The following is a 16,211-nucleotide window of genomic DNA, read 5'->3' as shown; positions in this document are numbered from 1 at the left end:
TAGAAACAACCTTAGGAAGAAACCCAGGTTTGGTACGCAAAACCACCTTATCTGCATGGAAAACAAGGTAAGGTGAGTCACACTGTAAAGCAGATAACTCAGAAACACTTCGAGCCGAAGAGATAGCTACTAAAAACAAAACTTTCCAAGATAGAACCAAGTTTAGGCTCCATTGTGGAGCAACAGGTTTAAATACAGGCTTGATCCTGACCAAGGCCTGACTAAACGCTTGAACGTCTGGGACATCTGCCAGATGTTTGTGTAAAAGAATAGACAAAGCAGATATTTGTCCTTTTAAGGAACTAGCTGATAATCCCTTCTCCAATCCTTCTTGGAGAAAGGACAAAATTCTAGGAATCCTAATCTTACTCCATGAGTAACCCTTGGATTCACACCAACAAAGATATCTGCGCCAAATCTTATGATAGATTTTCCTGGTGACAGGCTTTCTAGCCTGAATCAGGGTATCAATGACCAACTCAGAGAAACCACGCTTTGATAGAATCAGGCGTTCAATCTCCAAACAGTCAGATGCAGAGAAATTAGATTTGGATGCTTGAATGGACCTTGGATTAGAAGGTCCTACTTCATTGGCAGAGTCCACAGTGGAACAGATGACATGTCCACCAGGTCTGCATACCAAGTCCTGCGTGGCCACGCAGGCGCTATCAGAATCACTCCAGCTTGATTCTGGCAACCAGACGTGGGAGGAGAGGAAACGGTGGAAATACATAAGCCAGATTGAAGGACCAGGGCACTGCTAGAGCATCTATCAGTACCGCCTGGGGATCCCGGGACCTGGACCCGTAACAAGGAAGTTTGGCGTTCTGTCGGGACGCCATCAGATCCAATTCTGGTGTGCCCCATAGCTGAGTCAGCTGGGCAAATACATCCGGATGGAGCTCCCACTCCCCCGGATGACGACTTAGGAAATCCGCCTCCCAGTTCTCTACCCGTGGGATATGGATTGGTGAGAGATGGCAAGAGTGATCCTCCGCCCATCGGATTATTTTGGTTACCTCCATCATCGCTAGAGAACTCAGTGTTCCTCCTTGATGATTGATATAGGCTACAGTTGTGATGTTGTCCAACTGAAATCTGATGAATTTGGCCGCAGCTAGCTGAGGCCATGCCTGAAGTGCATTGAATATCGCTCTCAGTTCTAGAATGTTTATCGGGAGGAGAGATTCCTCCCGAGACCATAAGCCCTGTGCTTTCAGGGATTTCCAGACTGCACCCCAGCCCAGCAGGCTGGCATCTGTCGTTACTATGAGCCACTCTGGCCTGCGGAAACACATTCCCTGAGACAGGTGGTCCTGAGACAACCACCAGAGAAGAGAATCTCTGGTCTCTTGGTCCAGATGCAGTTGAGGAGATAAATCTGCATAATCCCCATTCCACTGTTTGATCATGCATAGTTGCAGTGGTCTGAGGTGTAGGCGGGCATAAGGAACTATGTCCATTGCCGCTACCATGAGTCCGATTACCTCCATACACTGAGCCACTGATGGCCGAGGAATGGAATGAAGAGCTCGGCAAGTGATTAAAAGTTTTGATTTTCTGACCTCCGTCAGAAATATTTTCATTTCTACCGAGTCTATCAGAGTCCCTAGGAAGGAAACTCTTGTGAGAGGGACGAGAGAACTCTTTTTTATGTTCACCTTCCATCCGTGAGATCTCAGAAAAGCCAACACGATGTCCGTGTGAGACCTGGCTAGCTGGAAAGTCGACGCCTGAATTAAGATGTCGTCTAGATAAGGCGCCACTGCTATACACCGCGGTCTTAGAACCGCCAAAAGGGACCCTAGCACCTTTGACCACACTCACTTTACCCTTCCTAGCAGTTAAGCAGGCAAAGAGAATGACTGGGGGCGGAGCTAAGGGGGGAGCTATATAGACAGCTCTGCTGTGGGTGCTCTCTTTGCCACTTCCTGTAGGGAAGGAGAATATCCCACAAGTATGGATGAATCCGTGGACTCGATACATCTTACAAGAGAAATCTCCCACAAATCTGAGCTGAACTGCAAAGTGTTTTCTACTGCTTTTTTGCTCTTTCCTCAGATTTTACTGCTTAAAATATATTGTTTTTTTGTATATATTTTAAGCGAGATTATCAGATTAGATATATGAGAATCCAGATCAGAAATCAGATACAACCAAAGATGTGTAACTGAAATATAGTACAAAGAAGATTGCTGATTGTTTTAAAGACAGAACAATTCAGACCAGGGCTAACACAAAACCAAATGCAAGCCAGGGACTGCTTAAAGAGAAAGTAAGCAGATTCTATTTCCTTCCATGGTACTTTACTAACAATTAGGTGATTTCAGCAAGAAAATAATTAAGCATAATGCACATTTGTTTCTGTTTTATTTTTTTTAAATCCTTGTTCATTATTAATGACATATTAGCACACTGATTTATGTCCAATATCATTATAGTAACAATATAAGATTAGTTTGCAAAATCTGGTAAAATAAAGTTATTGTTGTTTTAAATACAACATATTTATGTGCTATGTTCCTTTATTTATCAGGCATATTAGTTATTTGTTGTTCATACATCTGGAAAATATTAGAACCACCAATGTATTATCAACATGTTGTTGATTTTGTTTTTGATAAATCTATTAGGATCAATGTATGATACTGCATTAGATGATAACCTATAAAGAAACTATCTTTAAATTAAAAGAATACTGTTCAATAGAGAAATATAAATAACATAATACCATAGCACAATAAATGGCATTTTATTCTGGACAAATTTTAGTGAACAGACTATATATTGTCCATCGGTACACAAAAACAAAATTTATGCTTACCTGATAAATTTATTTCTCTTGTGGTGTATCCAGTCCACGGATCATCCATTACTTGTGGGATATTCTCCTTCCCAACAGGAAGCTGCAAGAGGATCACCCACAGCAGAGCTATCTATATGGCTCCTCCCCTAACTGCCACTACCAGTCATTCGACAGAAGACAAGCAAGAGAAAAGAGAAACTATAGGGTGCAGTGGTGACTGTAGTTTAAAAATAAAAAACACCTGCCTTAAAATGACAGGGCGGGCCGTGGACTGGATACACCACAAGAGAAATAAATTCATCAGGCAAGCATAAATTTTGTTTTCTCTTGTAAGGTGTATCCAGTCCACGGATCATCCATTACTTGTGGGATACCAATACCAAAGCTATAGGACACGGATGAAGGGAGGGACAAGGCAGGCGCTTAAACGGAAGGCACCACTGCCTGTAAGACCTTTCTCCCAAAAATAGCCTCCGAAGAAGCAAAAGTATCAAATTTGTAGAATTTTAAAAAAGTATGAAGCGAAGACCAAGTCGCCGCCTAACAAATCTGTTCAACAGAAGCCTCATTTTTAAAAGCCCATGTGGAAGCTACCGCTCTAGTAGAATGAGCTGTAATCCTTTCAGGAGGCTGCTGGCCAGCAGTCTCATAAGCTAAGCGTATTATACTCCTTAGCCAAAAAGAAAGAGAGGTTGCCGAAGCCTTTTGGCCTCTCCTCTGTCCAGAGTAGACAACAAACAATGCAGATGTTTGACGAAAATCTTTAGTAGCTTGTAAATAACACTTTAAAGGACGAACCACGTCAAGATTGTGTAAAAGACATTCCTTCTTTGAAGAAGGATTAGGACACAGTGACGGTACAACAATCTCCTGATTGATATTTTTATTAGATACCACCTTAGATAAAAAACCAGGTTCGGTACGTAACACTACCTTATCTGCATGAAAAATTAGATAAGGGGAATCACACTGTAAAGCCGTTAACTCCGAAACTCTTCGAGCCGAGGAGATAGCTACTAAAAACAGAACCTTCCAGGATAAGAGCTTAATATCTATGGAATGCAAAGGTTCAAACGGAACCCCTTGAAGAACCTTAAGAACTAAATTTAAACTCCAAGGCGGAGCACCAGGTTTAAACACAGGCTTAATTCTGACTAAAGCCTGACAAAACGCCTGCACGTCTGGAACCTCAGCCAGACGTTTGTGCAAAAGAATAGACAGAGCAGAAATCTGTCCCTTTAAGGAACTAGCTGACAAACCCATCTCCAATCCTTCTTGGAGAAAAGATAATATCCTAGGAATCCTGACCTTACTCCATGAGTAACCCATGGATTCACACCAATGAAGATATTTACACCATATCTTATGATAGATTTTCCTGGTGACATGCTTTTGCGCCTGTATTAAGGTATCAATGACCGACTCGGAGAAACCACGCTTTGATAAAATCAAGCGTTCAATCTCCAAGCAGTCAGCCGCAGAGAAATTAGATTTGGATGGTTGAAAGGACCCTGAAGTAGAAGGTCCTGTCTCAGAGGCAGAGTCCATGGTGGAAAGGATGACATGTCCACCAGATCTGCATACCAAGTCCTGCTTGGCCACGCAGGTGCTATCAAAATTACAGATGCCCTCTCCTGTTTGATCTTGGCAATCAGACGAGGGAGCAGAGGAAACGGTGGAAACACATAAGCCAGGTTGAAGAACCAAGGCGCTGCTAGAGCATCTATCAGCGCTGCCTTGGGATCCCTGGACCTGGATCCGTAACAAGGAAGCTTGGTGTTCTGGCGAGACGCCATGAGATCCAGTTCTGGTTTGCCCCAACGTTGAATCAACTGTGCAAACACCTCCGGATGGAGCTCCCACTCCCCCGGATGAGAAGTCTGTCGACTTAGAAAATCTGCCTCCCAGTTCTCTACTCCTGGGATATGGATAGCTGATAGATGGCAAGAGTGAATCTCTGCCCATTGAATTATCTTTGAAAACTCCAACATCGCTAGGGAACTCCTTGTTCCCCCTTGATGGTTGATGTAAGCTACAGTCGTAATGTTGTCCGACTGAAATCTGATGAATATCACTGCCGCTAGCTGAGGCCAAGCCTGAAGAGCATTGAATATCGCTCTTAGTTCCAGAATGTTTATTGGAAGGAGTGCCTCCTCCTGAGTCCACGACCCCTGAGCCTTCAGAGAGTTCCAGACTGCACCCCAGCCCAGAAGGCTGGCATCTGTTGTTACTATTGTCCAATCTGGCCTGCGGAAGGTCATACCTTTGGACAGATGGACCCGAGATAGCCACCAGAGAAGAGAATCCCTGGTCTCTTGATCCATATTTAGTAGAGGGGACAAATCTGTGTAATCCCCATTCCACTGACTGAGCATACAGAGTTGCAGCGGTCTGAGATGTAGGCGGCAAACGGAACTATGTCCATTGCCGCTACCATTAAGCCGATTACTTCCATACACTGAGCCACCGAAGGGCGAGAAGTATAATAAAGAACACGGCAGGAATTTAGAAGTTTTGACAACCTGTCCTCTGTCAGGTAAATCCTCATTTCTACAGAATCTATCAGAGTTCCCAGGAAGGAAACTCTTGTGAGAGGGGATAGAGAACTCTTTTTTTCGTTCACTTTCCACCCATGAGACCTCAGGAATGCCAGAACAATGTCCGTATGGGACTTGGCAATTTGGAAATTCGACGCCTGTATCAGAATGTCGTCTAAGTAAGGGGCTACTGCTATGCCCCGTGGTCTTAGGACCGCCAGAAGTGACCCCAGAACCTTTGTAAAGATTCTTGGTGCCGTAGCTAACCCAAAGGGAAGAGCCACAAACTGGTAATGCCCGTCTAGGAAGGCGACCTGAGAAACCGATGATGATCTTTGTGTATCGGAATGTGAAGATAAGCATCCTTTAAGTCCACGGTAGTCATGTATTGACCCTCCTGGATCATAGGTAGGATGGTTCGAATAGTCTCCATCTTGAAAGATGGGACCCTGAGAAATTTGTTTAGGATCTTGAGATCTAAGATTGGTCTGAAGGTTCCCTCTTTCTTGGGAACCACAAAGAGATATGAATAGAAGCCTTGCCCCTGTTCCTCCTTTGGAACTGGGTGGATCACTCCCATAACCTGGAGGTCTTGAACACAATGTAAGAATGCCTCTCTCTTTATCTGGTCAGCAGATAATTGTGAGAGGTGTAATCTTCCTTTTGGGGAAGAAGCTTTGAAGTCCAGAAGATATCCCTGGGACACAATTTCCAACGCCCAGGGATCCTGGACATCTCTTGCCCAAGCCTGGGCGAAGAGAGAAAGTCTGCCCCCTACTAGATCCGTTACCGGATCGGGGGCTGATCTTTCATGCTGTCTTAGAGGCAGCAGCAGGCTTCTTGGCCTGCTTACCTTTGTTCCAGGCCTGGTTAGGTCTCCAGACCGGCTTGGACTGGGCAAAATTTCCCTCTTGTTTTGCATTAGAGGAAGTTGATGCCGCGCTCATCTTAAAGTTTTGAAAGGCACGAAAATTAGTTTGTTTGGTCCTTAATTTATTAGACCTATCCTGAGGAAGGGCATGACCTTTCCCTCCAGTAATATCAGAAATGATCTCCTTCAGTCCAGGCCCGAATAGGGTCTGCCCCTTGAAGGGAATGTTGAGAAGCTTAGACTTTGAAGTAATGTCAGCTGACCAGGATTTAAGCCATAGCGCCCTACGCGCCTGAATAGCAAAACCTGAGTTCTTAGCCATTAGTTTGGTTAAATGAACAACGGCGTCAGAAAAAAATTAATTGGCTAGCTTAAGCGCTTTAAGCTTGTCAAGTATATCATCCAATGGAGTTTCTACCTGTAAGGCCTCTTCCAGAGACTCAAACCAGAAGGCCGCAGCAGCAGTGACCGGGGCAATGCATGCAAGAGGCTGGAGAATAAAACCTTGTTGAATAAACATTTTCTTAAGGTAACCCTCTAACTTTTTATCCATTGGATCTAGGAAAGCTGAACTGTCCTCGACGGGGATAGTTGTACGCTTAGCTAGGGTAGATACTGCTCCCTCCACCTTAGGGACTGTTTGCCATAAGTCCCGTGTAGAGGCATCTATTGGAAACATTTTCTTAAAAATAGGAGGGGGAGAGAACGGTACACCTGGTCTATCCCATTCCTTAGTAATAATTTCTGAAAACCTTTTAGGTATTGGAAAAACATCAGTGTAAACAGGCACTGCATAGTATTTATCCAATCTACACAATTTCTCTGGCACTATAATGGTGTCACAGTCATCCAGAGTAGCTAAAACCTCCCTGAGCAACACGCGGAGGTGTTCAAGCTTAAATTTAAATGTAGACATATCAGAATCAGGTTGAAGCATCTTCCCTGAGTCAGAAAAATCACCCACAGAAAGAAGCTCTCCTGCCTCAGCTTCTGCATATTGTGAGGGGATATCAGACATAGCTACTAAAGCGTCAGAGTGCTCTGTATTTTTTCTAGTCCCAGAGCTGTCTCACTTTCCTTGTAACCCTGGTAGTTTGGACAATACCGCTGTAAGGGTATGATCCATAACTGCCGCCATGTCTTGTAAAGTAAACGCCATTGGCGCGCTAGATGTACTTGGCGCCTCTAGAGCGGGAGTCAAAGGTTCTGACACGTGGGGCGAGTTAGTCGGCATAACTTCCCCCTTGTCAGTTTCTTCTGGTGATAAATATTTTAAAGACAGAATATGATCTTTATAACTTAAAGTAAAATCAGTACATTTGGTACACATTCTAAGAGGGGGTTCCACAATGGCTTCTAAACATAATGAACAAGGAGTTTCCTCTATGTCAGACATGTTTAAACAGACTAGCAATGAGACCAGCAAGCTTGGAAAACACTTTGATAAATGTAAACAAGCAAAAAATAAAAACGGTACTGTGCCTTTAAGAGAAACAAATTTTGTCAGAAATTGAAAAACAGTGATAAAAAGCAGTAAATCTTACGAAATTTTTACAGTGTGTATAATAGATTAACAGAGCATTGCACCCACTTGCAAATGGATGAGTAACCCCTTAGTTTCAAAACCGGATCAAAAAAACGATATAAACGTTTTTAAACAGTCACAACAAACTGCCACAGCTCTGGTGTGGCCCTACCTGCCCATATAACGATTTTGAAAGGCACAAAAACCCCTCAGAGAGGTCCTAAGTGTTCAGGAGACTCCTTCAGGGATAACTGGATGTCTCAAGCTGCAAAATCTGATGCGCATTTAGACGCGAAAATAGGCCCTTCCCACACTGTATTCACAGTGAGAGGGCCTAACAAAACTAACCCTAGGCAAAATCTAGCCAGCCATGTGGAAAAAACTGGGCCCCAATAAAGTTTTATCATCAATATGTATAAAAAAACGTTTAAAACACTTTCCAGCAAACGTTTTATTTTTCAGTAATGTGAGAAAGTAATAAGAATATTACCTTTTACAGCAAGCATGATACAAGTCGTTATTAAATCACTGTAATCAGGCTTACCTTAAATAACTCCGGTATTAACAGCATTTTCTAGCATATTTTTTCTCTAGAAAAATTTAAACTGCACATACCTCATAGCAGGAGACCCTGCACGCCATTCCCCCAGCTGAAGTTATCTCTCTCTTCAGTTATGTGTGAGAACAGCAATGGATCTTAGATACAACCTGCTAAGATCATCAAAGACCACAGGCAGACTCTTCTTCTATTTTCTGCCTGAGGCTAAAATAGTACAACTCCGGTACCATTTGAAAATAACAAACTTTTGATTGAAGATAAACTAAATAAAAAACACCACATCTCTCTAGCTACTTCCTTACTTGTCGAGAGCTGCAAGAGAATGACTGGTAGTGGCAGTTAGGGGAGGAGTTATATAGACAGCTCTGCTGTGGGTGATCCTCTTGCAGCTTCCTGTTGGGAAGGAGAATATCCCACAAGTAATGGATGATCCGTGGACTGGATACACCTTACAAGAGAAAGTGCTTTTATTAACATTTATACTTCATTTATTGAGCTATGGCTGCGTTTAGAAGGGCCTAAAGAAATCTGTCTTCCATTCTTACCATTTTTCTGTGGATTGCAATAATGTACCCAATAAACGGGCCATCTGGATGAACAGTAACATGACCATTAAGTACACAATTTCCTATATTCTTTTCTGTTCCACATGGCACTACAGTGTTTGGCATTCCATTAGGTATTATTGGTGGTCGACTCAGTCCTCCATTTGAGATGAGACTTTGTGTTCCGTTTGATGATGGCACTGTGTTAGAATCTGCAAATTAAAGAACAAGCTCATTGTAATCTACTTAGCACTGCTTCTCTATTAATATGGCTTATAGCTTAAACCTCTTTGGCCAAGCATTTCATAGACTCAGCAGAGCTAATAAAAGGGTAGATAGCAGATGGAGCCACATTAACGATTTCATTTATAATAAATGACAGCTTCTAAGAACAGGCAACATATTACTTATTTTAAATGGGTTTATCACACTCAGATAGACAAAGACAAACTGTGTTTTGGAAATTTACAAGACCCTGTTATGGGGTATGTTGCAGTGCATTAGAAGCAAAGAGTGTTTGGTTCCTTATAATTTTATTTCATATAAATTCCATTTTTTATATTTTTGGATATGAAAAGCAGGATTTTCTTGTTATATTGTATTTGTAATTCATGTGATTTAGCTAATTAATATAGTGGTAAATGTAATGGACTGGAATGCTATAGGATGGGGATACAAAAAAACACTGAGCTGAATATGAAGTGCTCACATGACAAAATAATAAATTAGGGGACCTATTTTTTAGATAAATTATTAGCATCAATGTACAAAAGATTGTGTGAAAGATTTTGGTGATTTAAATTAAATACATTTGCTGTTAACGGTCATGTATGATATACAAAATGTTTTTGTTCACATAAAAGGAGAAAACTAAAAACTAGGTATACAATGTTAAAATTAGGTGAGTGCTTTGACAAATTTACAAAAAAAGTAAGCTAATGTCATAGGGCTCTATTTATCAAACTGCAGGTGGACAATATACCCGGGAACCTGTCTGTCCTTGTTCATGGCCTGGGAGGCTCTAATGCAACCAATTGTGCAACAAAACAGTCCTGCATGATTTAACGTTTATATATATATATATATATATATATATATATATATATATATATATATATATATATATAGACATATACACACATACCCACTGTATATAAATAAATATAAAGCTTAGACACATCTTAGCCTTTCCATCTTCCTTCTGCTTGCAGAAGATTCGTCTAACCCAGGTCCATCCTTTGTCTCTTTCCACGAACTACCACAAATAACATCTCCCAAATCTAGTCTATGTAGCCATCTCAATCTAATTAACTGCACTTCCAATACTACCCCACAATTTTGTTCTGCCCTTTGGAACCATGCTCTATATGCAACAAGCTCACTTCTTTCTATTCATGACCTATAAACTTCATGCTCACAAACTGTTAACAGTTACACAAACTTGGCTCCCCTCCTCTATTACAACTGCTGTAGCCTCTCTGTCCTATGGTGGCTTACACTTCAGTCACACTCCCAAGGGAGGAGACAGATAAGGAGGAGGAGAAGGCATTCTTCTGTCTCCATACTGTACCTTCCACTGCATTCCTCCATGCCTATCCCTTTCTATCTCATCTTTTAAAGTTCATGCTAATCTCCCCTTTTCCACTGTACATGTTCTCTCTTGTAACATCCCTTCCCTTATCTTAGGTGATTTCAACATACCAACTGACAGTCCTAACATGAGTTCTTCCTCTAAACTTCTATCTCTTACCACTTCTTTTACCCTGTCCTAGTGGACAACATCTCCAACTCACTGTGAAGGCAACTTAATTAACCTGGTCTTTACTAATCTCTGTGCTATTTCCAAGTTTTCTGTTTTCTAATTTCTCCTTTCTTCTTACTGACAAATAACTTTCCTGTTGTGAATATTATCCTTATTATTATTATTATCATAAATAATATTATTATTTCAGTAGTGTACGCGCAAAGTGTATTATGTGTTTAGACACAATAAATATTATGGAACCTCTATATCATTCTGATAATGTAACTCATTATATATATAATAGCGGTTACCAACTTTGCAGGGGCAATGTGTGCAATTTAATAACATTCTGAATTATATCAGTAGCAAAGGATAATATATATATATATATATATATATATATATATATAAAACCTTTTAGTTCTGATTTGTCTATTAATTAAACTGAGACCAGATCAATAAACAAACTTAGTTTATTAAAAGAATTATTGGAAATAATAAGCAATATTTGAATAAAGCAAATCAATAAACATACATCATTACAATGATTTAATGATTATCAGGTTAAAACTAATGAAAACAATCACTAAATGATTTTATTACAAGGACAAAGACTTATATTTTGCATAAGCCTTTTCCTTTACTACTCCACAGCCATTCAAAGTAACATAATACATTAAACATATAACATAGAAAGAATGGAAATAAAAACAATGACCAATGAAAAAACACATTGGAAGTTGATATTCAAAACAGACTAATCAGCACAGTTCCAGATGTTATAAACAGTCCACACACAATCCCAACTGCCTCTTTTCTTTTGCTGCTCTCAAAGTTAAAGGGACATTAAACAGTAAATACATGCTAGATAGAATGATGCATTCAAAGAAATGATTAGTCCATGACTAACATGTAGATGTATTTTTTAAAGTTTCATTAGTTGTTTAAAAAGTGACAAAATAAGTGTAAAGTTTTAGTATCTATAAAACACTGGGAGCTGCCATGTTGTAACTTGTGTTACCTTCTCTACTGTGGCCAATTAGGGACCGTTATAAATAGGTCATTAGAGTGTGCAGCCAATGGTTGTGCTGGATTTAACAGTGTTCTGCACTTCCATTTCTAACAGGAACTGAAAATCTCACAATTTCAGAATGGAATTACAGGCAAAGAGGACAAAATAAATAATGAAAGTATAGTGCAGAGTTGTTTTTATATATACAATTTATCATTTTATATTACCATCTCAAAGTGTTTAATGTCCCTTTAAGTATTATCTTTGCTAGCTCATTTGAAAAATGTTGTGTATTAAAAGTTGCATTTATTTAATTGTTATGTCATTTACGTTTTGTCTTATTATATTTTTTGTCTAAGTTTCGTTTTGTATATTTATTCTATTTACCCTTTCAAGCTCAAATTCCAAATCCCATCGTTTTTGCAAAAACAGATGCAAATTTACTAGATCTAGAGATCTCCAATCTCCATTTAAAACAAGCTATAGAATTAGCTCCAGACACGTTAAACTCTTTTCTCAGCAACATGTTCTTTGTGAAAAAGAAAGACGGTTCTCTTCGTCCAGTGATAAATCTGAGAAATCTGAATGCTTTCCTATCGTACAACCACTTCAAGATGGAAGGTATTCATCTTTTGAGAGATTGTCTTACAAGGATTGGTAAGTAAGATTAGATCTAACAGATGCTTATTTAACAGTCCCTATACATTTTTCCCATCGGAAATTTCTCAGATTTCTTTGGAAAGATGCTATTTGGCAGTTTACTTCTCTCCCTTTTGGTTTATCGTCCGCTCCATGGGTTTTTACCAAGATTTTAAAACCTGTTGTAGCATGGTTGAGATTAAGAGGAATTCGTCTAATTATTTACTTGGACGAAATTCTCATTATGAATCAAGATCCTTCTCTCCTTTCCACTCAGCTAGAGATGACTTTAGACATTTTAAAGAACCTAGGTTTTCTAATCAATTTCAAGAAATATGTTCTGACACCATCCCAGAAGTTGCTTTTTCTAGGTTTCTTAATCAATACTACTGTTTCTACCCTAAGCTTACCTTCAGAGAAAATAAAGAAAATAAAATTAGAAATTTCACACCTTCTAAAGAAGAAATTCTTTCCTATCAGGACTCTTGCAAGAATAGTGGGTCTTCTGTCTTCTTCTATTCAGGCAATATTTCCAGCTCCCTTACACTACAGAGCTTTACAGAGATTAAAAATATTTTATTTGAGAAAGGGTTTTTCTTATTCTCACAGAATATCTTTATCAGAAGAAGCCAGGACAGAATTGATCTGGTGGCTTTCCAATATAGAAGCTTGGAACGGCAAAGCTATATTTGGGAAAGCTCCAGATATTATAATAGAGTCGGATGCAAGCAATTCAGGTTGGGGAGCAAGATGTGGATCTAAGATAACTGGAGGCAAATGGTCCATTTCGGAACGAAAACTACACATCAATTGCCTCGAACTTATAGCAGGATCTTTTGCAATCAAGAGTTTTATCAAACAGAAATCTCCTATTTCAATTCTTTTAAGGATGGACAATATTTCTGCTGTTCGTTATCTGAATCGTTTGGGTGGCACTCATTCGAAACAATTGTCAGATATAACAAAGAATTTTGTTCATCAATGTCTCCGGAACAATATTTCTATTCAAGCGGAATATATTCCGGGTCTCTCCAATACTGCAGCAGATTGGGGTTTCCGTTATATAATAGACTCAAGCGATTGGAAATTACATCCAGATGTCTTTCAAAAATTACTTCTTATCAGAGGTCCTTTTTCAATAGATTTATTTGCCTCCCGTCTCAATTATCAGATTCTCCCCTTTTACAGTTGGCGTCCGGATCCGGAAGCTCTAGCGATAGATGCATTTCTCCAATCTTGGCCAAGTCAAGGATCTTATGCATTCCCTCCTTTCTCTATGATTTCTCGAGTGTTGAATGTGGTCAGGAGGAGCAAGATTTCACTACTCCTGATCTCTCCCTTCTGGCCAAGTCAGTCCTGGTACCCGTCCCTATTGGAGATGTCATACCAATTTCCAATTCTTCTTCCCATGGTTCCTTACCTTCTGTCAGATCCAAACGGAGATTTTCACGACCTAGTTCTTCAAGGCTCTCTGCATCTTATTGCATGGACAATTTCAGGGGATCTTGGGCCTCCGAAGGTCTTTCTTCATCAGCTAGATCTTTATTACAAGACTCATGGGCTCCAGGAACTAAGAAATCTTACTTGTCTTCCTATACTAGATGGTCTAGCTGGTGCAGTCAAAAACATTTGGATCCCTTTTCAGCTACTTTAAATGAAATTTTGAATTTTCTTTCTTCCCTTTACGAGGAAGGTCTAGCTTATAGGTCTATTAATGTTTATAGATCTGCTATTTCAGCAGGTCATGAACTAATTAATAATTCTCCCATTGGCCAACATATTTCTGTTTCTAGACTTATGAAATCTATAAAGATTAAGAGACCTCCTTCAGCTAGATATTCATCTTTTTGGGATGTTAATTTAATGTTTTCTCTTTTTCAATCTTGGCCTTCAAATGAATCTCTCTCTCTTAAACAACTTACTTGTAAGCTTGCTTCTCTTCTTTGTCTTTTATCTTGCAGAAGAGTTTCCGATGTCAAGGCTATAGATTTTTCTTCTAAAATGTTTTCACCTCAATTGTAATTTTTAATATAAATAATTTTTAATATTTCTAGAAGAACTAAGTCTATGTCTTCTTCTATATTCTAGCCTTATTTTTCTGATCATCCTTCCGTATGTGTTGTACTTTGTCTAAAAGAATATGAGAAACGTACTTCCTCCTTTCGAACCTCCTCTTCTAATTAACTTTTGATTTCTTTTTCTCCTCCTCATCTTCCTGTTTCCTCTACTTCTATTAGTAGGTGGATTAAATGGGTCATGAATGAAGCGGGAATAGATAAATCTTTCACTTCTCATTCTATAAGACGTGCAGCTGCTTCTAAAGCTTTTTGTAAATCGGCATCTCTTCAGGAAATTCTTAATGCTGAAGATTGGTCTTCAGATTCCGTATTTAGACAATTTTATTTTAAACCAATAAATTCTTTACCTCAATGTTTATTAGATTAATATTTACTTTGTTAGCTTTAAACTTGCAAAATATAAGTCTCTGTCCTTGTAATAAAATTCCAATTATCCTAGCTTAGTGAAGGTATAATCTAGATTTTATTAAAGAGACAGAGACAATTATTTTCCCTCCCTAAACCAGTACCCTATTTATGTATTATTATTACTTACTGTTATTGTATTTTTCAGCTCCATGTCCTCCCTCATCCGGATTTTGAATTTCAGAATTCTTCAAAAAAGGTTATTCCACTTCAGATTGCATCAGATGTTCTACCTTCCACCTCTACAAGTTTACCTTCTTCGAGTCAAGTTGCTTCAAATGGACTATGTTTCCAGTTTTTTAGTTATTTTTTCTGGTTCCTGTTCATTTTCTTCATTTTTGTTTTTGGATTTATTTCCGAAAATTCAACACTTCCTTTTTCGAGCACCAAAGATCAAAGAGGCAGTTGGGATTGTGTGTGGACTGTTTATAACATCTGTAACTGTGCTGATTGGTCTGTTTTGAATATCAACTTCCAATGTGGTTTTTCATTGGTCATTGTTTTTATTTCCATTCTTTCTATGTTATATGTTTAATGTATTATGTTACTTTGAATGGCTGTGGAGTAGTAAAGGAAAAGGCTTATGCAAAATAATTGTCTCTGTCTCTTTAATAAAATCTAGATTATACCTTCACTAAGCTAGGATAATCGGAATTTTATTTGCAGTAGCTTGCATGTATAATAGAGAAACAGAAATGTTTGTTATTTAAATTCTCAGCATAGCTGGCAAGAATCAGGTAAACTAATAATCCTGGCAAACCATAAGAAAATGATATTATTACCAGATTCCTGATTAACCCAGTGTTATTGTCGACAGATAAGACCAGGTTAACAGGAATTACCAAACAAAAATATTTGTGACTATAAAGGGCAAACCAGAATTGATTAACTCACCTGATTCACTATTAAAACTTTGAATATAAATGTAAAAAAGCATAAATCATATTAACAAAACTGTTTCATGTGGGTTTGTTTCATACTTATCAACATGGTGGGATCCTTCACTGGGGTTCAGTGTAAATAGACCCTCTTAGGTTACCCCTGGACCCTCTCTTGCCATTATCCTGACTTGTCTATCTGGTCAGCTTAGCCTCCCATCTCCTCTGGATAGGGTGTGGTCATCATGCATGCACAGTGTGGCCCCTTGTGCCGTCTTCTTGTGTATTTTATTGAAAACTTTTATCTCCACCCCCACTAATAAGGTAAGGTTCGCATAAATGATTGGCTAACACTAATTACAGATTAATTAACATTTTTGTTAATGAGCTAAGGTTTAGCAGTCAGAATATTTTTCCCTCGGAAGATGGCACTCGTCACTAAGCTATAATAGACAAATATGTATTTTGTAAATATATTCTGAAAAACAAGTCAGTATCCCCATTTGACCGTTAACCAAGGTTGAACCCCACTAATGTTTATAGAAAAAGAGACTTACTGGAACCATGTATGAATAACATGGGGATATTTTTGGATATTTATACCAATAATAT

The 16,211-nt window shown here is 39.1% G+C and overlaps 1 protein-coding gene across 2 annotated transcripts in view; it reads right to left on the bottom strand.

The window, feature by feature from the left end:
* Positions 1–16,211, bottom strand: part of USP32 (ubiquitin specific peptidase 32) — a 653,327-nt gene that overhangs the window by 62,115 nt on the left and 575,001 nt on the right. For both annotated transcript variants that reach the window (XM_053707352.1, XM_053707353.1), the window contains exon 26: positions 8,844–9,055. In XM_053707352.1, the coding sequence (XP_053563327.1) occupies positions 8,844–9,055 (212 nt within the window). The remainder of the gene's footprint in view (positions 1–8,843; positions 9,056–16,211) is intronic.

This window comes from Bombina bombina, chromosome 3 (assembly GCF_027579735.1).
Source record: "Bombina bombina isolate aBomBom1 chromosome 3, aBomBom1.pri, whole genome shotgun sequence".
Classification (NCBI taxonomy): Eukaryota; Metazoa; Chordata; class Amphibia; order Anura; family Bombinatoridae; genus Bombina; species Bombina bombina.
This window is presented reverse-complemented; position numbering and strand designations above follow the sequence as displayed.